Source organism: Jaculus jaculus, chromosome 16, assembly GCF_020740685.1.
Source record: "Jaculus jaculus isolate mJacJac1 chromosome 16, mJacJac1.mat.Y.cur, whole genome shotgun sequence".
In the NCBI taxonomy this organism is placed as follows: Eukaryota; Metazoa; Chordata; class Mammalia; order Rodentia; family Dipodidae; genus Jaculus; species Jaculus jaculus.
In genome coordinates, this window is record NC_059117.1 from 60415533 (window position 1) to 60443298 (window position 27766).

Sequence of the window (27766 nt, forward strand, 5' to 3'; positions counted from 1 at the left end):
CACAGGGGAATTAAGGTAGGAGCGCTAAGAGGTTAGGGCCACCCTGAGCCTACATGGTGATTTTCAGATCAGCCTGGGCTAGAGTAAGCAAGATACAACCTAGAAACACCACTACCACCAACACCACCACCAAAGTTTGTGGGCACTTAATTTTAGACTTCTAGTTCCTGGTTTTTCTTCAATCTTTCATGGGCAGTTTCAATTGCGGGGCAAGGTAACCTTTGTGGGGATTTCACTCCTGGGTGTTGTGTGCTGCCTGCTTACATAGAGATCTGCCCATCTCAAGATCAGTTATATTACTGAAGATACAACAGTAGTAGCATTTGTTCACAGTCTGAATTTGGTGGCTTGGTCTATTTAGGTAAAAATGGCAAACAGCCCTGTCACACAATTTCTCCACTTGGCACACTGACAACAGTGGTGGTGTGCTTTCAGTTGTACCTCAGCTCGACCACCCACACCCAAACCATTGTCACTTCCCTCGTTATTAATGGCAATGCAGAACTCAAGGGAAATTTGGATCTTGGGTTCAATATTTCTGTTGGACTCTCTCTGAACACCAAATCATGCATGTGTGGGGATCTGGTATTTCCCTACCCACCCCATCAGAGTACAGGAAGACAGAAACTACTCTAACTGCACATGTGTAGGATTCCAGTTGACCCACAGCAACTGCAGGAGTACTAAGAGTTAAGAGAACAAGGACTTGCCTGGGCTTTACATACACAGATAACAAAGTTGGATGAACACTCTTTTGCAGCTTGAAAAAACCATGTTTCATACATACATGCATAAATACTCTCTGATATAAAGTGAGGACCATGCTGATGATAGGATGTCTTCAGTTTATTTATAACATATAGTCAATTGCAAGTTGCAGCATAAAAACAGATAAAAATTGTCACTTTAATCAATTATCAATTGTGCAATGATTTATGAATTTGGGTATAAAATGTCCATGAATTCCTTATAAATACAGGACTGCTCCTCTTTCAGTTCTCTAATGTTGGCTGAAGTGTGATTGGTAGCCATTACACATTAGTAGTACTTCTCACCTTTATGATTACTCTCATACTGGGATGTAAATTAGGGAAGCTTTGCCACATTGACTAGATTCCTACAAATTCTTTCCTATGTGAGTTTTTTGATGAATAGTGAGGTATGTCTACAGGAAGAAGTCTTCCATAGACTCACTACACTAATATGACTGCTAACTTATATAAACACAGATGCATGAGGAGATGTGACTTCTGGCAGAAAGATATCTCACCTGCATTACATTCATATAGTTTATCACCTGTATGAATTCTCTGATGTTTATTAAGACCTCATTTGTCAAGGAAAGGTTTCCCACATTCATTACATTCATATGACTTTTCTTCTTTATGAAATTATTGATGTCTACTAAGATCTTAATTGGCAAGGAAATCTTCTTCTTGCTTAATACTTTCATATAGCTTCTCGCCCATATGACTTCTCTGGTGGACAGTGAGTTTTGACATGGAGATGAAAGATTTTCCACATTCATTACATGCATATGGCCTCTCGCCTGTATGAGTTCTCTGGTGCATAGTGAGCTGTGACTTAGAGGTGAAAGCTTTCCAACATTCACTACAAACATATGGCCTGAGGCCTGTATGCATTCTCTGGTGCATAGTGAGCTGTGCCTTTGAGATAAAAGCTTTCTCACATTCATTACATTTATATGGCCTCTCGCCTGTATGAATCCTCTGGTGTATAGTGAGATATGACTTGGAAATGAAAGCTTTTTCACATTCGTTACACTCATATGGCTTCTCCCCTGTATGAATTCTCTGATGCCTGCTAAGACTTGATTTGGCAAAAAAAGGTTTACCACACTCATTACATTCATAAGGCTTCTCCCCTGTATGAGTACTCTGGTGCACAGTGAGTCGTGACATTGAAATGAAAGCTTTCCCACATTCATTACATTCATATGGCCTTTCACCTGTATGAATCCTCTGGTGTATAGTAAGCTGTGGCTTAGCCATGAAAGCTTTGCCACATTCACTACATTCATATGGCCTCTCACCAGTATGATTTCTCTGGTGCATAATGAGCTGTGGCTTAGAGATGAAGGCTTTCCAACATTCACTACATTCATATGGCCTCTCACCTGTATGAGTTCTCTGATGCATAATGAGCTGTGCCTTTGACATGAAACCTTTCCCACACTCATTACATTCATATGGCTTCTCACCTGTATGAATTTTGTAGTGCCTATTGAGTTTTGATGTGGAAATAAAAGCTTTCCCACATTCAGTACATGCATACGGCCTCTCCCCTGAATGAGTTCTCTGATGTGCCCTAAGATCTGATGTGGCAACAAAAAGTTTCCCACATTCATTACATTCATATGGCCTCACACCTGTATGAGTTCTCTGGTGCGTAGTGAACTTTGACTTGGAGATGAACGCTTTCCCACATTGATTACATTCATATGGCTTCTCTCCTGTATGAGTTCTGTGGTGCACAGTGAGTTTTGTTGTAGAGATGAAAGCTTTCCCACACTCATTACATGCATATGGCCTTTCACCTGTGTGAATTCTCTGGTGCATAGTGAGATGTGGCTTAGAGATGAAAGCTTTCCCACATTCACTACATTCATATGGCCTCTCGCCTGTATGAGTTCTGTGGTGCACAGTGAGACGTGGCTTAGAGATGAAAGCTTTTCCACACTCATTACATTCGTATGGCCTTTCACCTGTATGAGTTCTCTGGTGCATCGTGAGCTGTTGTTTACAAATGAAAGCTTTTGAACATTCATTACATTTATATGGCTTCTCACCTGTATGAGTTCTCTGGTGCATAGTGAGAAGTGACTTGGAGATGAAAGCTTTCGAACATTCATTACATTCATATGGCTTCTCACCTGTATGAGTTCTTTGGTGCCTAGTGAGTGTTGACGTCGAGATGAAAGCTTTCCCACATTCATTACATTCATATGTCTTTTCCCCTTTATGAGTTCTCTGATGTCTCCTAAGATCTGACATGAAAGGGAAAGGTTTTCCACATCTATTACATATGTATGAACTGTGACCTATGTGGGTTTTCTGATGTTCATTAAGGTCTGACTTGGCAAAGAAAGATTTCCCACATTCATTACATGTATGTGGCTTCTTTCTTGTACGGGGTCTTTGATGCGTACTGAGTTTTGCCTTTTTGTAGAAAGCATTCTCACATTCATTAAAGTCGCATGGCCTCTCAGCATCCAGGCATTGTTGACTTTTTAATTCTGTGAAACAAAAATAAAAACTTTTTGCATTACCTATGTTAAACAAGTACTGGACTCACAACAGCATCCTCATAGTTAGGAAGGAATTGTATTTTGATGAAAGATCATTCACAGTAATTGCATTCATATGGCTTTTCTCTTGTGATTTTTTAATTCAATTAAATATAGTTTCATGATAGATAAATACCCCATAGAGATATCACTCAGTGGTGTGTCTGGAAATGAGCCCTGTCTTATAAATTTAAGTGTAAACTAAGTAAAGCCTTTTCTATACTACTCAATTTATTAGAAATAACTTGATTCTGGAATGTCTCTATGTGAGACTAATATTGACAAACTCTAAGGATGTTTTTGTTTTATCTTCAATAATAGTTTTTGACTCATTTTTTCTGAAGACAGCCATTCTCACTAGGATGAGGATTATTATTGTAATTTAAATTTCCATATAACAACCTAGTATGCATGAGAAAAAACTATCACTTATTTTCATTTGCATTTCATTGGGTATGTGATTAAACTTTAATTCTTCATGTACTAAATTAATACTTTACTCTATTGTTGTTTGGTTTATTTGTCAAGACTAAAGAAATATTCTACTAACAGTGAGAGGACATGGTTTTTCTTTTGTATGACTTATTCTCTCCACTCCTGTAACATGCCTGTGTGTGTGCATGCATGTCTGTATTTGCAAATGTGTAGTACAAAATGCACATGTGATGCTAATAGGATAAACTTTTGTTATCAGTCCACCTTATTTGACTGTATCTCCTGTGCTATGCTATGATATTTAGCCTGTGAACTTTGGAGGATTCTTAACTTTGTAGTGGATTCTGAGGATCATATAAACCAGGTTATCATGCATAAGCAAAAAGCACATTTCCCCAGTGAATAATTTCTCCAGCCAATCGTGTGTTTCTTATTGATTCAGGATTGGACAATTCTGTATTTTTCCATTATTGGTATCTAATGATAATAGATGTTAAACTTGTCTTCAATCAATGTTGTTCTGGAAGAAGAAGAGAAGAAGGACAAGAAAACAAAAAGAATGCATGAGAGTAACGGAATAAATACAAACCACTCTAAAAAATCAAAACAAATAATAGGAATTTGTAAACTAGTAATTAGAAAAAAAAATGTAGATGGTGGAGATAGTTAAAGGTGTTCCTGTGCAAAGAATGATGGCCCACATTCAATTATCCAGTGCAAACTATACCCAGATGCACAACAGGGCTCATATGTATGGAGAACATTTGCAGTAGCAGGAAATCATGGTGTGCCCATGCTTTTTCAGTCTGTTCCCCTTTCATTCTACTTGTAAATAAATAAAGATTAAAAAATAAAATTCAATCAAAAGACATCACAATAGAAAATGAGGTGAAAACAAAGGAAATGTAGGGAAAAAGTTGAAAAACAAAGAATTTTTAAAAAGTGGACAAATCCTATATCCCTGCTTCCTAACACAAGAATCACATAGGAGCGGTAGAAATAATGGTGTTTTAGCTCAAGGCTTATATAGTCAATCTCTTCTCATTGTTACAGTCAGTGGTAAAAGTTGTCTGACAGATGGACCTACAAACAACGTCAATGACAAGGCTGCATTCAAATATAAAAATGTGTTGTCATACAAATGGCACTTTAATAGCCTTTGAAGTTGATATACCAGGGAGATTCCTACTCATTACAAAAGCCCCACATTAACCAGACATGGTAGAGGATGGCTTTAATCCCAGTACTTTGGGAGGCAGAGATGGGAGGATTGCTGTGAGTTTGAGAATAGCCTGGGACCACATAGTGAGTTCTATGTCAGCCAGGAGAGTGACACCTAACCACAAAAACAAAACAAAATATGCCCTATTTATTACACACCCAGGCAAAAGTCAGTGAAATATTAGGAGAAACCATGACTTGCTCATCTTAATTCCTTGCATTAAGTACCTAATCAAGAACTGACCATATGAAGTAAGAGAAAAGATTCAAACATATGATTGACCTGGGCTCAAATTCATGTTATAGGTAAACATGTGAACCTGTAATAAATGCCTAGAGGTCAATCGATCTGAGCAGTACACCTTAAGAATCCCTTGGTGCATATCAACAAGCAATGCAGTTGATTCTTCACCAAGAACTATAAGCCCAGCAATCCCAATACTCCTTGTTCACCCTAATGCTAAACTTGTTCAGTGACTCTAAATTTAATCGAATTTAATCTGAATTTCAGCACTTCTTGCATCTATCTGCTATATAGAAACATTGACTATGACCACAGGATCCCCAAATGGTGGCAGTTCCTTCTTTTCAAGTTTCAAGTGTAGATGGTACCTCCTTGTAGCATTCCAAAATATTTTGATAAATGGAATGAACTTTCTCTAATGCAAGTCTGATACAGACTGCATCACAGTGAAAAAGATCCAATCCAGTGGACATAACATGTGCTGGAGACACATTTCTATTCATACCAGAGATACTAGAATTTTGGCACAAAAACTCTTTGTATTGTGCGGTGTTACCTTGTACTTGGGGCTTTCCATTGTATCCATATGGGAGATGAGAATGGAGTATTTCCTACTTTTCACTGCACTGTCATTCAGTTTTTCTTCTCTTCATATACCCCTAAGTCTCTTTTCAATTCCCACCTGAGTTCTTCTCTTTCACATACTTAATATCCTTTGAGTCCTAGATTATTCACATAGATATAGTGGGGGAAAAAAATCTAATTTTTTATCTTATCCTGGAATCGCTGATGATCATTTTTTCTTACTTTTCCTTGTGAATTCCACAGATGACTGCAACTGTTAACTGTGTAAAATAGTCTATTTGGATACTGATTTCTCACTTTGTAGCAGAATTGTAAGCATAACCACCATTATAGAATTGAATACTTAAATAAATACAGTTCTTCTTTAAGGTGTTTGTTAGGATTCTATCCCAGCTTTGTGAAAGAAACTATTATATTAAAAAAACAAAATATGAACAAGTTAGAATTTAGATAAAATATCTAACACAATATTTTACATGCCAACCTATACAGGGAATTAAATTTTGAATGCCTAAGATAATGTAAGAAAAGGGTCATGGGTTGTCATGGAAAAAGCCTTTTGGAAAGTGCATTAAATAAATTCCTGATTCACAGTAACAGGAGGCTTTAAGACTTGAATAAAAGTTAGTGAATATCACTTAACATGACCATTCCAAATGAGTTCTTCTGTCGAGGAGCTCCTTTCTTTTGTATGCATTTACTTGCCTGAAAGATCCTTAATTGATTGTTCTTCTACATCCCACAGTGGAAATCCATGTTCCAACTTGAGGATCAAATCTGGTTTGGTCCTACAGTTCCCTATAAATGGAAAATAATTTATAAATTGTGGCAATATGTTAAATAATGTGGAGTCATGAAAGATAATACCTTAACATCAGTAACTGTCCTTTATTAGGTGAACTTTTCATAGAGGGTTTATGGTCATGGTGTTAATTAACGTGAATATGACCCTCCAGTGGCATTAAGTACCATGACATATAAAGTAATGTATCTTTTTGAGATACAGTCTCACTCTACCACAGGATGTCCTGAAATTGACCCTGTAATTTTAGGCTTTCCTCAAACTTATGGTGATCCTCCTGTCTCCACCTGCTGAGTTCTAATAGTAAAAGGATGTGCGAAATAACCACCTTATAAAAATGATTAGAAGTAAAACATTAAATGAATAGAAGACAATGACAAAGGAACATAATGAAATGAGAAAGCTAATGATATTTCTCACATATAGAACAAAGTGAGTAGTCACAAAAAAGAACAAACAGGCAATATTGTTAGGAAAAATTTCTATTAAATAAACGAATTAAAGTAAAACAGCAAAGTGTCTTTACAGCTAAACTGATAAGGCAGACAACTAAATTACGAATGCAGAGAAGAAAGCAAGAATATTACAAAACAAAGAAAATTTTAATAATTTCAAGAGGAAAGCCAAATTCAGTTATATATATGTGAGAAGACCCATTATAGGAAATGGGCAGTGATTTGGAAACTACACAAATACAACATCCAAACTACAAATGCAGTAAACTCAATGAATGTAATTTTAAAAGTTTGGAATGAACAAACATTAAAGAGAAACAGCATATGAAAATATGGCTAGACAGATGGGTCAGGAGATAGGGTGCTTTCTGTGTAGCATGAGGCACTAAGAGGACCTTAAATTGCTTGAGTTGAAATTTCTAGATCCCATGTGAAACAGCTTTTCAAGACCATGCAGGCCTATCACTGCAGAATATCAGGGGAGCAGAAAACCAAGAATCTTTGGAGCTCTGCAATCTTTGGAATCAGAAAAGGTGACTCTGGCTTAAGAGAACAAAGTCAAGTGAAGAACAATGGAGCAGGACAGCTGATGCTCCATTCTGGCCATGACTGGAGAGTGACCACCAGCAGAAGGGATTGCACAGGGCTTAGTAAGGGTATATACGTGAGAAATCTTCACAGAACCAAAAAAAAAAAAAAAAAAAAAAGATTACTACAAACTATGTTTCACACCAAGGATACATCATAATTCGCATGTGTGAAGTACTAAATCTATATGATAAACAATAAAAAATCTATACTAGGGCTGGAGTCATGGCTTAGCGGTTAAGTGCTTGCCTGTGAAGCCTAAGGACCCTGGTTTGAGGCTCGGTTCCCCAGGACCCACGTTAGCCAGATGCACAAGGGGGCACACGCGTCCGGAGTTCGTTTGCAGAGGCTGGAAGCCCTGGCGTGCCCATTCTCTCTCACTCCCTCTACCTGTCTTTCTCTCTGTGTCTGTCACTCTCAAATAAATAAATAAAAAAATTTTAAAAAAAAATCTATACTAATACTGCAATAAGGGCAAAAGTTAATTTATAAAATTCATTTTCATCTGCAGCAAACTCCCCAACAAATGGTTCAGTAAATAAAGGTCCTTGCTTGCAAAGCTTGCAGATCCAATTTTGAGCATCCCCAATCAACACCCATGTAAAGATGGACACAAATGTCACATGCATGCACCAACCTTATTCTCTTACAATAAGGTAAAGTGAAACTAAATCTGAAAAGGATGAACCACACAGTCTGGAACATACATGCCCTTCCATACATGTACATGCATGCACACACACACATACACAAATAAATTCAAATTAGAAAAATTACCCATAAGCTGACACAAGAGTATAATGACAAAAATAATGTTACATATAACAGAAGCCCTTCAGATTAATGAATGGGTAATACTGAAATTATTTCCTCTAAGATATGAAATAGAACAAGGATGTGTTCTTCTACCACTATTGTACAATGGGAATAAACAAGGAAATACAAATCACAAGGAGGAAGGGATGCTAGAACAGTGTCCTTGTTTGTAGGCAAAATGGCTCTAGCGAGAGAGAGAGAGAGAAAAAAAAAAGACTAATAAAATAAGAAATGGAACCAGGTGTGGTGACATACTCCTTTGCCACTTGGGAGCCCAAGGTAGGAGAATCACAGTAAATCTGAAGGTAGCTTGGGCTACAAGATGAGTCCTAGGATAACATAGAATGAGACCTTGTCTCTCAAAGCAGCTCTATTGAACTGCAAGCAATCTTTCATTACAATCACATCAATGAAATGAAGAATGATACAAGTTAGGTCTATGATAATGGAAATGCACTATCAACGTTTTCCAATCAGGCTGCCATAAACACCACACTTGAAATTCCAATTGTTAACATGTAGATAAAAGATAAAAACTGATCAGGGTTTTGACCTTTTCTTGGCAGTACATACCTTATGATACAAGTCTTTGTTCTATAAGTAACACAAATCTGCTCATTCACCAACCTAGGTTTTTTTTTTTTTTTTTGCGTATGTGTGTTGGGGGTGGCTATCAAACACCTCTCTAACTGGAATAAATTGGTGTTTCTTCACTTCTCCCCGTTAAAGTCATGGGATACAAATGAAATATGACAGGCACAAAAATAAAATTCTACATATTCCTATTATGTTTATAAGTCCACAGAGACTTAATAGAAGTAGAAAATAAAAGAATAAAACAAGTAATTAGAATACAGGAAATGAGAACAAAAGACGGACAGGGGGTAGAAGTGGGCACATCTGGAAGAAATAACTTCTTATACTCTGGCCTGACGGTAAGTAACCATGCAAATATTAGCAATAATTTATATTTTAAAATAGCTACATTTTATATTTTAGTTAATTTATCGGTTTTCCAAGATGGGGTCTCACACGCTACCTCAGGCTGACCTGGAATTTATTATCTAGTCTCAGAGTGGCCTCAAACTCTTGGCAATCCTCTTACCTCTGCCTCCCAAATGCTGGGATCAAAGGCATGCACCACCATGCCTGGCTCAGCTACAAAAATATTTGAATGGTTCCAACACAAGTAATATACAAACTGTCAGACTCTGGACATTACATATATGTGTTCTGCAAATTTATACAATGTGTCAATTAAAAATACAATATGAAAAAAATAATGAGTATTAGTAATGATAATGATGCTTATAAACTAAAAAGGAAATAATTACTACCCAGACATACAGGGGAGTTTAACTCACCCAAGAACACCAGGCTATTGTAGTTCTCCAGCATCACATCCCTGTAGAGGTTTTGCTGATCAACATCCAGATCCTGCCACTCTTGCCAGGTAAAGTCCACAGCTATGTCTTCAAATGATACCAACTCCTGTAATAAGATATTTTTCTTCAAACCAGGACTACAGAGACTTATACAAAGTGCTGATAGTTTGTATACTGTATGATAGGAGAAAATACGCAAGACAAATATCTCACCTGTATCTTAAGAAAATATAATTAAAAACTTTTAAACATATTTTATTTACTTATTTGAGAGAGAAAGAGAAAGAGAAGAGCGGGGGGCGGGGGGAGGGAAGTGGCAGAGAGAAAGAGAAAAAAGGCATGCCAGGGCCTCCAGCCACTAGAAACGAACTCCAGACTCATGCATCCCCTTGTCTATCTGGTTTACATGGGTGCCGGAGAACTGAATTGGGATCCTTTGGATTTGCAGGCAAACACCTTAACCACTAAGTAATTTCTCCAGTCCCAGAATAGAAACTTTTAATGAAGTTTATTTATTTATTTTTTAGTTTTTCAAGGTAGGGTCTCACTCTGGCCCAGGCTGACCTGGAATTCACTATGTAGTCTCAGGGTGGCCGCAAACTCATGGCGATTCTCCTACCTTTGCCTCCCGAGTGCTGGAATTAAAGGCATGTGCCACCACACTGGGCTTTTGTATGGAATTTAAATACAATGAAAAGGCAAATGTTGAGGCTGGTGGCATAAACACTGTGGTACACTTTACATCTACAAGGTGCAAAGCCATAAGTTCAACTCCTAACATTGAAAGAAAAAGATTATCAAATTGTGCTTTATGGAGTCTCATAGTCAACAAGATGAGATTAATCACTTAAATAGAACTATAACAAGTATGGAGATCCAAGCAGTTACCAAAAATATCCCAACTAATGAAAGTCCAGGCCCAGATGGATTCACTGAGAAATTTTACCAACCTTCAGGTAAGAACTAACACCAATACTTCTTAAACTTTTCCATAAAGTAGAAAAAGGAGTCCTATAAACTCCTTCTACGAAGCCAGCATTACCCTGATAAAACTTGGCAAAAATAGAAAAAAGAAAATTACAGACCAATCTCCCTCATGAACATAGACACAAAAATTCTCAACAAAAACATTGGCAAAAAGAACACAAGAATATATCTGAAAGATCATTCACCCTGACCAAGAAAGCTTTATCCCAGAGAGGCAGAGATGGTTCAACATATGGAAATTGATAAATGTAATACATTATATAAATGGACTGAAGGGCAAAAATCACATGATCATCTCATTAGATGCAGAGAAAGCATTTGACAAAATCCAACATCCCTTCATGATAAAAGTCCTACAGAGACTGGGAATAGAGGGAACATATCTCAATATAATAAAGGCTGTTTATGACAAGCCTACAGCCAACATATTACTAAATAGGGAAAAAATGGAAGCTTTCCCACTAAAATCAGGAATAAGACATCCACTGTCGCACTTTTATCTTATATGGTACTGGAAGTCTTAGCCATAGCAATAAGGCAAGAGACACACATAAAAGGGATACAAATTGGAAAGGAAGAGATCAAGTTGTTATTATTTGCAGATGACAGGATTCTATACATAAAGGACCCTAAAGACTCTACCAGCATACTATTAGAGCTGATAAACACCTAAAGCCATGTAGCAGGATACAAAATAAATACACAGAAATCAGTAGCCTTCCTATATGCTTACAACAAGCACACAGAGGTTGAAATCAGAGAAGCACTCCCATTCATAATAGCATAAAAAAAAGAAAGAATCTTGGAATAAACCTAACTAAGGAAGTGAAGGTTCTATACAATAAAAACTTTAAAACACTCAAGCGAGAAATTGCAGAAGACACTAGGAAATGGAAAGGCATCCCTTGTTCTTGGATCAGAAGAATCAATATTGTGAAATGGCAATCTTACCGAAAGCAATCTACAATTTAATGCAATTCCCATCAAAACCCCAATGGCATTCTTCACAGAAATAAAAAAAAAAAATCCAAAAATGCATTTGGAAGCACAAAAAAAATCTCAAATATCTAAAATAATATTGAGCAACAAAAATAAGGCTGGTGGCCTGGAGAGATGGCTTAGTGGTTAAGTGCTTGCCTGTGAAGCCTAAGGACCCTGGTTTGAAGCTCAATTCCCCAGAACCCACGTTAGCCAGATGCACAAGGGGGTGCATGCGTCTGGAGTTTGTTTGCAGTGGCTGGAAGCCCTGGCGTGCCCATTCTCTCTCTCTCTCTGCCTCTTTCTCTCTGTCTGTTGCTCTCAAATAAATAAATAAAGATATAAAATAAATAAAAAAAATTAAAAAATAAAAAAAATAAGACTGGTATTATCACCATACCTGATTTTAACTTATACTACAGAGCCATAGTCATGGTCTTGGCAAAGACTATGAATATAACCCCAAATACTCAGGCAATAAAACCACAATGAAACACTGGGAGCTCATGAAATTACAAAGATTTTGTATGGCAAAGGAAACTGTGAATAAAGCAAAGAGGCTACAGAATGGGAAAAAAATCTTTGCCAGCTGTACATCTGATAGATGATTAATATCTAGAATATACAAACAACTCAAAAATTAAATAATAAGAAATCAAACAACCAAATTAAAAAATGGGCTGTGGAACTAAATAGAGAGTTCTCAAAAGAAGAAATACAGATGGCATATAAACATCTAAAAAAATGTTCTACATCCCTAGTCATCAGGGAAATGCAGATTAAAACTACGTTGAGATTCCATCTCACTCCAGACAGATTGGCTACCATCATGAAAACAAATGACCATAGGAACCCTGCTACACTGTTGGTGGGAATGTAATCTGGTCTAGCCACTGTGGAAATCAGTGTGGAGGTTCCTAAGATAGCTAAAAATAGATCTACCATATGACCCAACTATAGTACTCTTAAGCATATAAGGACTCATCTCACTACCTTAGAGATACTTGCTCAATCATGTTTACTGCTGCTCTATTCACAATAGCTGGGAAATGGAACCAGCCTAGATGTCCCTCAACTGATGACTGGATAATGAAGATATGGCACATTTACACAATGGAGTTCTACTCGGTGGTAAAGAAAAATGAAGTTATGAAATTTGCAGGAAAATGGATGGACATGGAAAGGATTATACTAAGTAAGGTAGCCCAAGGCTAGAAATCCAAACGTCGCATGTTCTCTCTCATATGTGGATCCCAGCTATAGATGATTGGACTTCTGTGTGAGTAGGAAGAAACTCAGTAGCAGAGGCCAGTAAGCTAGAAAGGAGATATAAAGGGAATAGAAAGGGAAGGAGGGGGGGTACTTAGTAGAATGGTACTGTATACATGCAAGTAGAAGAGTATGTTAATGGGAGTGAAAAGGCCTAAGTTAGGTCAGGGAAAATGATTGCGTAAAGAAAGGTAGAGGGAGGGCTAATCAAAATCTAAGAGGATATAAATAAGTAATATGGAAACCTACTTTTTTGGACAACTGAACACTCAGGAGCCATAGATTGTTACTAGAAAATTTTCAGTCCCAGGGATGGGATACTTCCAGAGAGTTGTTGGCCATGGTGGTCCCTAATACCCCAAAACATTACAGGCTATTGCTGAGGCCCTTGGTTTCCTACCAGGAATAGGTGGTAAGATCTTATTGCTGAAGACTCCACATACTTGGGCTGCAAGGTCACTGAGAAATCCTGCAGGAACTGAGTTGATAACATCTTCCATGTAGACCAGCTGACAGAAAGCTGGAAGAAGCCATTCTGCATACATTTCAAAGGGTGAGAGAGAAATCACCAGTGAAGATACTCAACAGTGGACACTGCAAGCCTTATATGTGGCCAGCCAGGCCAAATGAGCCAATGGGTGCAGTAGTGGCACATCTGTCATGGTGGAAACCAACTGCCCTCTAATTGGACTGGAAGCCTGTTCTATGGGAGGGAATATATCCCTGATACTGAAAACCTACAACAGGGGTAGTCATGAGCCCTAGGGGTGCTGCTGTCTGGCTAAATGTACACACTATGCTCATCAAATTTCCCAGTAAGTACTTCTCTTAATGTTCATACCCATGTATTAATGCTACTCTCACTTTTGGTACAGAACCTTCTCTTTTCAGATGGCAGTGACCTTGGGATGACTCAAAGGCATCATGTTGCTGGGAAGAAGTGCTGGAAGACTGCTCAGCTCTGCAGTTTTGTTATCACACCTTCCAAGGCTCAGGATCCATTGTGGAAGAGGTGGTGGAAAGAATGTAAGAGCCAAAGGAGGGTAGGACTCCTTACAATGTGCTCCCTCCAGATACAAAATGGCCTGGATATCCATGACCTTATAGTGCCTGACACTACCTACACAAGACCACCATAATAGGATGAAAAGATCATGACATCAAAATAAAAGAGAGACTGATTGAGATAGGGAGATGCTATGATGGAGTATGGAGTTTCAAAGGGGAAAATGGGGGAGGGAGGGAGGGAATTACCATGGGATATTGTTTACCATCATGGAAGTTAATTAAAAAAATAATTAATAAAAAAGAAATTAGACAAGTCAGAAGTAAACTACTTAATGATTCATCTTATGGCCTGGGAAAAAGAATAAGGCAATCCCAAAATCAGTGGATGGGAAGAAATAATGAAGATTAGGGCAGAAATTCATGTAATAAAAACAAACAAAAAAATTCAAAGAATCAACGAAACAGAGAGTTGGTTCTTTGAAAGGATAAACAAGAGTGACAAATGTTCAGCAAATCTAAGAGAGATGAGACATAAATCAATAAAATTAGAGATGAAAAAGGCACCATTACAACAGATATAAATACAGAAACCCTAAAGATATATTTTAAGAACATATACTCCACTACAATTGAAAATCTGAAAGAAATGGATGGTATCATACATTTATATGACATACCAAAATTATATTAAGATGAGATAAATCATATAAATTCACCTATATCAAGTATGGAGATCAAACCAGTTTTTAAAATCTCCACAGAAGGGGATATGATGGAGAATGGAGTTTCAAAGAGGAAAGTCGGGGGGGGGGGTTATTACTATGGGATATTTTTTATAATCATGGAAGTTGTTAATAAAAATTTGAAAAAAGGGCTGGAGAGATGGCTTAGTGGTTAAGCGCTTGCCTGTGAAGCCTAAGGACCCCGGTTCGAGGCTCGGTTCCCCAGGTCCCACGTTAGCCAGATGCACAAGGGGGCGCACGCGTCTGGAGTTCGTTTGCAGTGGCTGGAAGCCCTGGCGCGCCCATTCTCTCTCTCTCCCTCTATCTGTCTTTCTCTCTGTGTCTGTCGCTCTCAAATAAATAAATAAATAAAAAATAAATATATATATATTTAAAAAAATTGAAAAAAAAATCTTCACAGATACACACACACACACACACACACACACACACACACACACGTCCAGGCCCAGATGGATTCACTGGTGAATTTTATCAGGCCTTCATGGAAGAACCAACACCAATGATTCACAAAATTTTCCATAAATACAAAGGAATGGAATACTATCAAACTCCTGTGCAAAGCCAGCATTATCCTAATATCAAAAGCAGATAAAGACAGAACAAAAAAAAATGTGAATTACAGACAAATTGCTCTCATGAACACAGATGTAATAATTCTCAACAAAATATTGGCAAACAGAATACAAGAATATATCAAGATCATTCACCCAAGTAAGTAAGCTTTATCAAACAGAAGCAGGGATGGTTCAACATACGCAAAATGATAACTGCAATACACTAAATAAATGGACTGAAGGACAAATATCACATGATCATCTCAATAGATGTAGAAAAGGAATTTGACAAATCCAACATCCCTCCCTTCATCGTAAAAGCCCGACTGAAACTGAATAGAAGAAACATACTGAAACATAATAAAGGCTGTATATGATAAACCTACAGCCAGTGGAATACTAAATGGAGAAAAACTTGAAGCTTTTCCACTGAAATCAGGAACAAAACAAGGGTGTTGACTGTCCTCACTTTTATTTAATATACTACTGTAAGTTGGGCCTCTGTAAAGCTTTACCTTTAAGCTCTGAATACATGTGGAGCCCCCCGTCAGTTCCAAACACATGAGGAGCAACTCTGAATACACACGGAGCAGTCCTGTGGGCCTGAATACACGTTCAGCAGTCCTGTCAGCTCCAAATATGCATGGAGCAGTCCTGTGCGCTCCGAATACCCATGGGGTCTACTTATTTTGCCTTTGAATGAACAGTCCTGTAACAAGGCCTCAGTGGGCAACTAGGCTTCCACAGGGATTTAAAAATTCCCCTACTTTTTGATGAGGCTCTTCATAGAGACTTGCAGGCCTTTTGCAAGGAAACACCCGAGGCAACTCTCCTATGATACATAGACAACCACCTCCTAGCTGCAACCATGGAGGAGGAATGCCTCTCTGCCACACAGCATCTCCTGGACAAATTACAACATCTGGGCTATCTATCGTGTATCAGCCAGGAAGGCTCAACTGTGTGTGTGTAAGGCAATCTACCTGGGAAACGAACTCCAAGGAGGTAAGAGTATGCTGTCAGCCTCTGGGATTCAGGCCATCACTCAAATCCCCACTAAGAGACAGATCCAAGAATTCCTCAGAGCTGTAGGGTATTTCAGAATTTGGATCTCAAGGTTTGCTGAATTAGCCAAGCCTCTATATGAGGCTGCGAGAGGAAGATTTGAATTGGACTGAAAATGAGAAACAAGCATTCTGCGAACTAAAGTCAGCTCTGACATCAGCACCTGTCCTGGTGCTTCCAGACTTAACAAAATCCTTCCACTTGCACATGGATGAAAAGAAGGGGACAGCCAAGGGAGTCCTAACTCACAGACTGGGATCAGACCTAAATCTTGTCTCTGATGGATAGAGTAAGGGAAAAGGCATGTTTGAAACCAATCTGGAGTCCAACCTTAAGATTTAAAATACTAGTGATGCTGCTGGTTGTTTGATGGTGTTCCCTTGGAATTTGTAACACAAGGAGACCCTTCATAAACTTAAGTGTTCTGAATGCTGGATTTCCAGCTGATGGAGATTTGGGAATTAACGACTCCTGGAGGCAGTGTGTTGGGAGCAGACTTATGGGGATTGTAGCCAGTTTCCCCTTGCCAGTGTTTGGTATACTCTCCTGTTCCTACTGTCCCCCTTATGTTGGCCAGGAAGTGATGTCCACTCTCTGCTCATGCCAGCATTTTCCTCTGTCATCATGAAGTTTCCCCTTGAGTCGGTAAACCAAAATACTCCCCCATTTTCTTCCCCAAAAGCTGCTCTTGGTTGGGTGATTTCTGCCAGCAATGTGAACCTGACTGCAACAGGCTCTAACCATAGTCTGCTTGTCTGTCTATGCCTCTTGTTACCTGTTTCTGTTTCTCACCATTTCTGTACTTCTTTCTCTAAGACTCTGGATATATGGCACCTGGGATTTCCTAGCCATCATATTGTGCTCAAAGGCTCTGGCTGGGAACAAGAAGCACACAGGACATACACATTCAGTGCCTCTGCATAATCCCTACCTCCAGACCCACCCACTAGGAACTGCATGCAGGAGGCAGAAGTCCAGCCAGAAAGTCAAAAGGATAAACAGAGCCTGAACCCTGAAGGTTCATGTCTATATGTCTATAATCCAGGCACATGTGAAGCCAAGGCAGAAGTCTGCATAGTGCAAGACCAGCCTAGGCTACAGAGTGAGATCATGTGTCATGCCTCAAAGTAAAAAAAAAAGGAATGTGGTTCAGTGACAGAACTTCTTAAGCATTCACAAATCTCTACCTTTGTTCACACATACACGAGAGAGAGAGAGAGAAAGAGAGAGAGAGAGAGAGAGAGAGAGAAAGAGAGAGATGGCTCTGAGAAGAAAGGGGCAAATCAAAAGGCAAGTAAGTGGAAATCCTGATACCAACTCCTATCTTACTCTCCCAGGTACTGATGGAAAAGCCTCCTGGGGAAGAGATGGTGAGAGACCCAAAGATACCAGGGAAAGACTGGCCAGCAACAGTACAGACACAAGGAGAGTCGAGGTAACACAGCTGGTTTACATGAGGTAGAGAGATAATCACAAAGATTCAGAAATGGAGAGATCACAGAGATTCAGATATAGAAAGAGACACAAACCCAGAGGTGCACAGGGAGGACAAGGCTGGAGGCGATCCAGAACCCTGACGAGACCTCCCAGGGCTTGAGTCCAGGAAATATTGAAGCAGATGGCAAAAGTTCCTCAAAGCCATCCAACAAAAGTCTCTTCAGTTCAGCTTGCCTCAGCGTGCCTTGAGAAACCACCTTCCTCTTACCCAACACTCCATGGCCACCGTCCCCATCTTCAATCCCCCCTGCCGCCACACTCCTCCACATGGAATGTATGCAGGGTATGCCAGACAGCTTTAGCTTCACTGAGATTAACATTTAGATCAGGCACAGTTACGGAAGAAAGGATACGTACTGAAGTTTACAGATCTAGAAGAAGTTTCATAATGGCAGAAGTTGGCCTGTTTTCACAGGTCCAAGCAGAGAGACAGACACGCCACAAGCCACACCACAAAAGCAAACACATTTCAGGAAATGCTCATGTCACATTTTAGCAATGCGTCTTGGAACCATGTGTATTTATGAACATTTTATGTATTTTTTACATGTTTAAAATAAATACCAAGAGTGTTAAGACATAGTCATATTTTTAATTTGGGGACAAAATAAATCATGACCTTGAAGAGAAGGTTTTTTTCTTTTTTAAGTCAACTCTGTTTAAAAGTATTATAGTCTTTTTTAAGGCATTTTTTAAAATTGTTTTAATGTAAAACAGCTGTATTTTCTTTTTTAAGATTGTTAATATGTTTGATAATAGCAGCTTTAGTACCCTAAAATCAGTTTTACTACTTGCAATTTTAACTTGAGTTTAAAAAATTTTTAAAATTTATAATCTTAAATCTTAATCCTGTTAGACAAGTTTAATCCTTTTAGACAAGCACATCAGTCTATTACAAATTTTTAAGGTTTTTATCATAATAGTTTATAATACTTGGCTTATCACTCCAGAAGGCCTCTTCACTTATAAGTACCAAATTCTGTCTGTTTATCTAAAACAAAAGGTTTAAAGGACTAAAATCTACATGATTAGATTCCTCTCACTCCATTCAGTACCAACTTCTATAGCAGACAGCTTGAAAGTTCACTGAGATGAATTTTTGGATCAGGCATAGTTATGGGAGAAAGGATATTGATTGAAGTTTATAGACCTAAAGTATGTTCTATAATGGCAAAGAAGCTGGCCTATTTTTACAGGTCCAAACAGAGAGAGGGAAAAAGCCACAAGCCAAAAAGCTACGCTCATTTTAAAAGCAGACACATTTTAGCACTTTGTTTATCTGTAGAATTTAAAATCTATCACGACACCTTAGGGCAGGACCTTAAGATATGTTCAGTGACACCTCCTCCACGGAGGTGGCTATATATCTAAATTACAAACTTAAACTTCTGATTATATTGGACGCCATTTATTTGAACTACCATACAAGGGCTCTAGTACCTGCCCACACAGAAGAAACCACAACTCCCATGTGACACTGCTACTCCCTGAGTGTCTCAATATGTACAGCCTCAAGGGAACACACAGACTACCATAGCACTAAACACCCTGATGTCTTCCTGAACCCATATGTCTGGCACCTAAAGCTTGCCGATGAGGCTCAGGTTCAATATAAGCAGACTATACATACATGGCCTGAGAGTCAGGGCCTGATTGGGCTTACCTAAGAATACCACAGTCTAAGACAGCACAGAGCACAAACAGATGGAAGTTGTGGTTAGCTGGCAGACTAAACAGAACATATTATCACAGTAACAGATAGGAGATTGTACAGATATATTTGAGATGTTCAGGAAACAACATAGAAAGGCTCAGGAGTTTGGTGTTACGGGATCCTGTGGTATAGAACCCAGGACCCAAGTGGGAAAGACAAGGGGGATCCAGGAGACACTGTCCTATGGTAGAGGTAAAGGAGTTAGTTTACCTCCCCTGGTTAAGGAATTCAGTCCACAAAAGCATCATTTTTGGCTTCCTGAGCATAAGGTACTCTGTCTTAATCTTTCCACAGAAGCTTGTTATAGGATATAGCACAAATTTTCATTTATAGACCTGGAAAAGGAGAAAGGCCATACTCAAAAGTAATTTACACTTAGGACCTAAGTAAACATGGTTAATCACTACTTTAATATTACTTGAAATATCATTGTATAAAAGAAATATTCTCTGTATGTTGGCAAACTTCACAGCAAAAGTTGCTAATTCTGCTGGAATGCTTCACTCTTACACACCAGGCAGATGCCAGACTGAAGGACTTATTTTCCTTTCCATGTCCCCTGAATTTTCCTTTCATTCCTTTCTTCTTTTTCTTGACCACGCCAGTACACATGAGATATCCTCTAATTTCTCCATCAGATATGGCCTCTATGCTTTTATCCCCTCCAAAGCTCTTCTCTCAGACCAAGTTCACTCCAATTTCCTGCTTCTTTCCACTTAGTCCTGACTGCTACAGACTGTGTCCCCTCCCTGACTCTCACCTCCTCCTGCAGAACTTCACTTGGTCCCTCACATTAATCTCATCCTCACCTCTACCTGATGGATGTCACTTCCATCAGTGCCTCACCTCCTCCAGAGTCCATGGCCTCCAACCCTCAGTCAATGACCACCTTCAGAAGGTGCTCACTTCTCCCTCACACCATGCTTTCTTCTCCTTACACCTGCCATGCCTGTCTTCCTGGCACAGGTTCTCCTCCTACAGACCATTTAGTCTCTCATCCATACTCACACACTAGGGACCTTTGACAACTGATGTCACATATCCTCAAGTTTTCTGGAGTACTGCCACAGCCCAGCCATGGTGTTGCCTGCCCCATGGTGGCAGCCAGTGCACAATTAAGCCCTGCCCTCCTGAAGTCAGCATCACTTCCCATACATTGAGCCAAGCACCACACTCCACATCTCTTCTTGGCTTGTGGTCACAGAAGAGACAGTGGTGGTCTCAAAAGTAGCACAGGCCTCTCCAATGCAATTATTCTTGCCTTGCTGTACCCAGCTCAGGACGGAGTGCCATCATTCCATTTTCCAGAAGAGCAAAGCGAGTCTCAAGAAAGGACCTGGTTTCTCTGAGGTCAACAAAGAGAAGTAAAATAGGAATGGAGACAAGGGCTTTGTCCATATCAACCTTAGTTACTATCACTGAACTTTAAGCATTTGATTTTTGTTTACATCAGGTTGAGTCTAACTACGTTAAGCAGGCTGAGCTTGAGCACACTATATAGCCCAGTAAAGTCTTTAACTTGTAATACTTCCTCCTTCCTAATCTTCGTCAGAAGCTGGGGTGACAGGAATGTACCACCAAGCCTGGTTTGCAAGTGAGATGTGAACCCAAGTCTAGGCCACATCTCCTATTTCATTTATTTACTTATTTATTTTATTAGAGAGAGAGAGAGAGAGAGAATGGGCATGCCAGGGCATCCAGCCACTGCAACTCTAGATGCATGTGCATCTAGAGTTGATCTGGCTTATGTGGGTCCTGGAGAATCTAGCCAGGATCCTTTAGCTTTTCAGGCAAAGGTTTTAACTGCTAAGCCATCTCTGTAGCCCCACATCCCCTATTTCAAATTAACAGAGTACTGGGGAGGGTATCAAAAATAATGAGGCTTGAAGGAATGAGGTATCTGGGCACAGCTGCTACTGGAATCCTGCATTACAAATTAACCATCCAAAAGTGTGGGGTCCAGGCCAAAGTATCTTCCCAGCCCAAGGTTCAACTGCCAATTTCAATGCCAGACTGTTGAAGACATAGAAAGTAACAAAGATGGAGAGACTAAAGAGGACATGTGTATGCCAGATAGAAGTCAACATATATAATATATAAATCCACAGGCTTAGCAAGCTGAGCATTAAAATAGCATTACAGTTGGACAGCCAGATACAGTTAACACTGAAATTCACCCCCACAATTCTGTTTCTCTACAACTATTCCTGGTATACCATCACTATTAGAGTTCTATGGGAAAAGAGAATGGATACAATGAATATTATTACAAGGGGATTTGTTAGATTGGCTTACAGGCTATGAGCTGGGCAGTCCAACAACGAGAATCTTGGGAACTCTGCAGCTGCTCTCAGTGCATGAGGCTGCATGACTCAGCAGTCCTAATCTGGACTACAGGCCTAGAGGATTCCTGGGGAACTGCTGGCCTTCAGTCCATGTTGGAAGGCTGAAGAAGCTGGTTTCAGATGTCCATGAAGGAAGGCAGCAACAGGGTAGATACATGCACCAGTGAGTAGCAAGGGCAGCCAGGCCAAAGACCCTGTTTTCCTGAAACTTTTTTAATACAGTCTGTCACTTGAAGGGCAGTCCACTCTGAAGGCCACTCAAGAGGTGTGTCTCTTAATGCCTGATCTGGTCAAGTTGACAAAGGTATTAACTTGTCACACATGTATATAACATTGTACTTCCTTATCTCCCACAGCACTGTCCCTGTCTGGCTGGATCCCTTTCTTCCCCCAAATAATGTCAACCTAGCATTCCTGTCCCACCTATACCATGAATTGTGAATTCAAGTTTTTAATATTTCCTTTTCATTTTAAAAGCAAAAGAAGTAGATGAAATTCCTCCTGCCTGAAGCTCTACATTAACTAGAAAAACAGGCCTATTGTTGCAGTCAGGTTGGTGTTGCTGGTAGAAATCACCCAACCAAGAGCAGCTTGTGGGGGGAAAAAAAGGTTTATTTTGGCTTACAGGCTCGAGGGGGAAGCTACACGATGGCAGGAAAAGCAATGGCATGAGCCATGGTGGACATCACCCCCTGGTCAACATCAGGTGGACAATAGCACAGGAGAGAGTGCCAAACACTAGCAAGGGGGAGCTGGCTATAACACCCATAAGCCCACCCCAACAAGACACTGCCTCCTGGAGGTGTTAATTTCCAATTGCCATCAGCTGGGGAACCTAACATCCAGAACACCTAAGTTTATGGGGAACACCCGAATCAAACCACTACACCTATACTACCTAGATTTGAGTGCGGGGAGATTTGAAATAAGGTATAGTCCCCTTCACCGTTTTACCTTAAGAGGGCACTGAAGAGGACATACACAAAGAATTGGAAGGAGATGGGAAGGGATGAAGTTCTGCACACAGCTGCTCCTGGAATCCTGCATCCTGAAGTGATCATCCAAGCTGGACAGAGTCCCTTCTCAGACCATGACACCACACAGACTCATGTATAAATGGCTCAGAGAGGGAAAATGCCTAATAAAGGTCACCCAGCCACGAAGAGGGGATCCTGAATACAGCCTATGACCTAGTGACCCCAGGACCTGAAGGAAAGGCTTTAGAAAGAACAGGTAGTGAGAGACACAGAGAGACTAGAGGGAGATGGGCCACTGACAGAACAATGTGAGGTCACATTCACATGGCTGAATTAGGACACTGAATGAGTGAGTCACAGAGATTAGGAAGCAGAGAGAAGAAAGGCTCAGTGATAACAGCCTAAGACACAAATCCAAAAGTACACAAAGTTGCACATGTGAGCTGTAACCCTGAGCCCTGGCTAAGCCTCCCTGAGGGGCTGCAACAGGATTTAGAAAACACAGGAGAAAGAATGGCTGCCCCGGGAAAGTGGGTGGCTATGATCAGGCAGGCTGAGCCAAGTTCCTTCTGTTCATCTGCTGACAGGGTACCTGGTGACACCCACTTCCCCACCCCACCCCCACACTACGGCTGCGCCGCTACAGTCTCCATCTCCTACACACCGTGACCAGACGCCGCATCTTACCCCACCATGGACATGAGGCCCACGCTCCTTTACAGATCAGTAACACCAGATTCCAATGCCAAGCTGCCACCATGAAGCCTTCCTACACCTCTGCCTGATGGCTAAAACATGCCTGTGTGGACCCATGACAACCTCACTACAGCAGGGTGAGTAGCTTCCTGATGACCAGCAGTAGGTGGGCATCACCTAAGTTCACCACAGCCAAGAGACAAAGTTGGGGTCACAACGGATGGAGTTCTGAGCAGCTGAGAGATAGAATGGAGCCTAATGACTCAGAAACAGCTATGAGATCATGCAGGCGTTCAATTACAAAGACACAATGTTGCACTAGCCTGGAAATCAGATATGAAGAATCCAGGAGGTGAAGGGTCTGGGAGTCCTGGGGGACAGAACCCAGGAGTCTAGTAAAATAGACAAATGGGGAGCCAGTGGATAGTGTTACAAGGATATATGGTGTTACTATTTACCCTCTCTGGCTTAGAAAGCTAGGCATAAACTTACCATGTCTAAAGCTTTGGGTATAGAATCCTCTATTGATCCCACTGAGCAAAGTTTCATACAGAAATCTAGAAAATTTCAAATTTCCACCTGGAAAATTCATAAGGTCACATTTCAAGGTCTTATCTGCTTTGGCTTTAATTATAAATTAATATGACTGTAACATTATTATGTTAATTGTGTAGAAGGAATATTCTATGTATGTAGGTGATACAAAAATGTTGCTACCTGTGCTCCAATTTCACACATAACAAGCTTATGGAGACCCCAGGGTGAAGGGCTCTTTTCCCTTCCCATGTCCTCTTAATTTTCCCCATTTTTGTTCTCCTCATTCTTTTTATAGGCCATGATTTCACCCTTCAGATCTCTCTAAACCTCCCCCCTTCCTGAAAACTGGCCTCCAGCCTCTAAACTCTGCCAAATGTCCTCTGCGGAAGTCTCCTCCCTCAGACCCTCACTGCCTCTTCCAGACCATGACTTCTTCCTTCACACCTGTAAGGCCTGTCTTCCTCACACAGACCCTTTAGTCCCTCATCCATCCTCAGACTGGGAAATACCAGGGACTCACACTTCTGCCACTGCTTTTAATACCTGTGTTCTTAGTAAAGACATAGTCACGGGCCTATGTGTCCCATGGTACCAGGCAAGTGGATAAGCCCACTAAATCCCCAAACCCTGGCATCAGCTTTCTTTACTGTACAGTAAGCTGAGCTCCATATCCCACTGTTCTCCTAGGTTTTATGTTCCCAGAGGGAAAGTTGGTGGACTACAATGCAGTCCTGGTCTACACACAACTTTTTTTTTTTCACTCTTGCCATGCTGCAGCCACACCACACTGGCCCACAGGGTGCAGCTACTCCATTCTAAAGGGGGGGAACTGCACAAAATGCAGGAACTGGCTTCTCTGTGGTGCCACTGAGAGGTGATTGGGAATGAATTTAAGGCACGAGTCATGACAGGCATGAGCTCTATCGCTGAAATTTATACAATTGGTTTTTGTTTATTTGAGAAAGAGTTTTACTAGGTATCTGTTTGGCCTTGAAATATCTCTGTACACCAGACTGGTCTGGAACTTGTGGTTCTACCTCCTGCCTTAGGCTCCTGAGTGGCTGGGGTTACAAATCTACAGATGACTGTATGGAAGTGAGATTCAACTCAGGTCTTGGCTCCCTCCCCTATTTCACCATAGCAGAGAACTGATGGAGGAGCATCCAGAGAGAAGGAAGGAGACAGGAAGGGGTAAGACCTCTGGGCATGGCTACTCCTGGTATCCTGCTTCCAGTGTTAACCATCTACCTGGAGGGGTCTCAACCAGAAAAAAAAATACCTTCCCAATCCAGGACTCCACACTGACATTCATTGTCTTACAGATACACCACAGAGGACAGAGACAGAGACAGATATGAGGAACAAAAACGGACAGGTAGCTGGAAGTTGGTGGCTCATGTCTTTACATCTCAGCACTTGGGAGGCAGAAGTCAGAGTATTGCTGTACGCTTCAGGCAAGCCTGGGCTACATAGTGAGCTCCAGGTCCATCTTGACTATAGAATGAGACACTGTCTGGAACAAGGAAAACAGGAAAACGATGGAGGAATAAATAGACACAGAAAGAGCCTAAATAGCATGGGAGGTCATATTGCTCCTGGGCAGGATTGAGGTCTATATTTCATTCCTCTGCCCCTGAGTATCCAAAGCCTTCCCGTCTGGGCTGAAAATGATTCAACCCCAGCAGCAGCCCTGTCCATAGGGAAAGCCAGGGACGCCCCACGTTTCAGGTCTGTGCATCAGGGAGAAGATGGAAGCAGACTGCTTCTGCCCTGCCTCCCTGTTCCTGTGCTTCTGAGTCATGACCTAGGCCAGCTGGACCTGTTCTCCACCAGCCAGGCCCTCCCCATTGTGGGACAGGAAGGGAGAGAGCAGAGAAGTCAATCTCACACTAAACCCCAGTGCCTACCCTTGAGCGTTAACTGTGGCCTCCTGAGCTTTCTTACTGAGTCTCTGTCTCTCAGGATCTCCCTACCTGTCTCCAGAGCTCTGACTTCACAGGACCCACTTTGTGCCCTGAAGACTCTAGTGGGGGAAACTTATTCAGCACCCCGCGACTGCCTAAACAGATCAACATGAGTCCCAAAGTAACACCCACACACATCCACACACTCTTAGCTGAAAGGGGATGTGCCTAAATAATGGTATCTATATTCTAATCCGTGTGTGTGAGTGACCCTAGTGCCTCAAGGATGTGCATCCTAGGGAAGCGGTGGTGCTGAGAAACCCAAATACACTAGGGAAACATGAACCAATGATTACAGAGACCAAGAGGATGCTGTTTACATGCCTGGCATTTCACAGTCAAAGAGATAATCGCAGAGATTCAGAGAAAGAGAAATCAGAAGTTAAGTAATACACAAAGGAGACACAGAACGAGACGCTCAGGGAGAACGCTGGAGGTGAGGTCGCAGTGCGACCTTTGGTGCTGAATCCCTGGGCACTGGGCGGCAGAGGTCAGAAAACCCAAAGCGTATAACGGTGACCCACCCAGAGAGAACCAGAACACTGGGACCATCATCCATCTGACTGACAAAAGTCCCTTTAACTCATCCAGGAGTAGGGCACCTGGCAAATCCACCCTTTCTGGCTGGCTGCTCCAGGCTCCAATGTCCCCCAGGATCCATGGACGTGGTTCCGTGCCCGACACCACAGCCCGGGCTCCGGGCAGCCCCTCGGCAAGCGTCCCACGAGCCTTCCCCGGAGCCCGCCAGCCCCGGGGCTCCTGCACGGCGGCGGCTGCACGCAGCGGGCCGCAGGCCTGGGCAAGTCCGAGGTGCGGACGCGGCGCGGACAGCTTCCATCCCTGGCTCGGGGGCCGCGCACACTCCACGCCCCGAGCGCTGCCGCCGGCCGGGGTCTCCGCGGCGGGGGACGCGTGCAGGGCGGCCCGATCGCGAGCTCGGCCCGGGGACGGGGCGGCGGAAGACGCGGAGCCCAGGCCGCCGTGCACACCGGCCGCCGCCAGGCCCGCCCCGGACCCGGACGTCACACTCACCATGTCCGGCGTCCCCAACGCCAGCGGCTCCGTCCGCTCTCCCGCCGCACGGTGGCTCGGGCCGCACAGTGGGAACCGAAGCCCCCAAACTCCAGGAAGGAAACGGTCCCGGCGTCCCCGAGCTGCAGGACGGGCCGCGCGCTCCGACACAAAGGCGCGCACTGCGGAAGCCGCCCCGCCCGCCGCGATCCGGGTGGACCGCGCGCCCATTGGACGAGCCCCGAGCCCCGCCCCCGGCCCTGACTGACAGCGGGTGGACAGCGCGCCCATTGGACGAGCCCCGAGCCCCGCCCCCGGCCCTGACTGACAGCCGGTGGCCGGAAACGATGGGCTGATGGAGCATCTCACAGACTCAGCCACCAGGCCTGTTTCGCTGCTATAATTTCAGTATTTGGGGGGTGGGGGGGAAGAGCGGGGGCTGAGGCAGTACGATCAGCAGTTCTAAGCCAACCTGTACTATAGGAGACCCTGCTTAAAAAAATACCTAGAACAAATAATATAAATAATATAAAAATAAATATTTTGAGCCAGGCTTGGTGGTGCACTTCTTTAATCCCAG

The 27766-nt window shown here is 41.7% G+C and overlaps 1 protein-coding gene across 1 annotated transcript; it reads right to left on the reverse strand.

Annotated features, from left to right (window-relative positions):
* Positions 1–831: 831 nt before the first annotated feature.
* On the reverse strand, positions 832–27378 carry LOC105944216 (zinc finger protein 585B-like). The gene is made up of 4 exons (XM_045135697.1): positions 27208–27378; positions 9818–9944; positions 6498–6590; positions 832–3256 (listed from the first exon to the last, which is right to left on the reverse strand). The coding sequence occupies exons 1-4, from the start codon at positions 27208–27210 to the stop codon at positions 1413–1415; spliced, it is 2067 nt and encodes a 688-aa protein (XP_044991632.1). The 5' UTR covers positions 27211–27378; the 3' UTR covers positions 832–1412.
* Between the last annotated feature and the right edge of the window lie 388 nt (positions 27379–27766).

What these genes read in the sequence shown, in the direction of transcription:
- LOC105944216 (XM_045135697.1), bottom strand. An exon ending in CAATAGCCTGGTGTTCTTGG is followed by an intron (nt 6,591 to 9,817) that starts GTGAGTTAAACT and finishes TTCCATTTATAG; the next exon opens with GGAACTGTAGGACCAAACCA. An exon ending in ATCAATTAAGGATCTTTCAG is followed by an intron (nt 3,257 to 6,497) that starts GCAAGTAAATGC and finishes TTTGTTTCACAG; the next exon opens with AATTAAAAAGTCAACAATGC.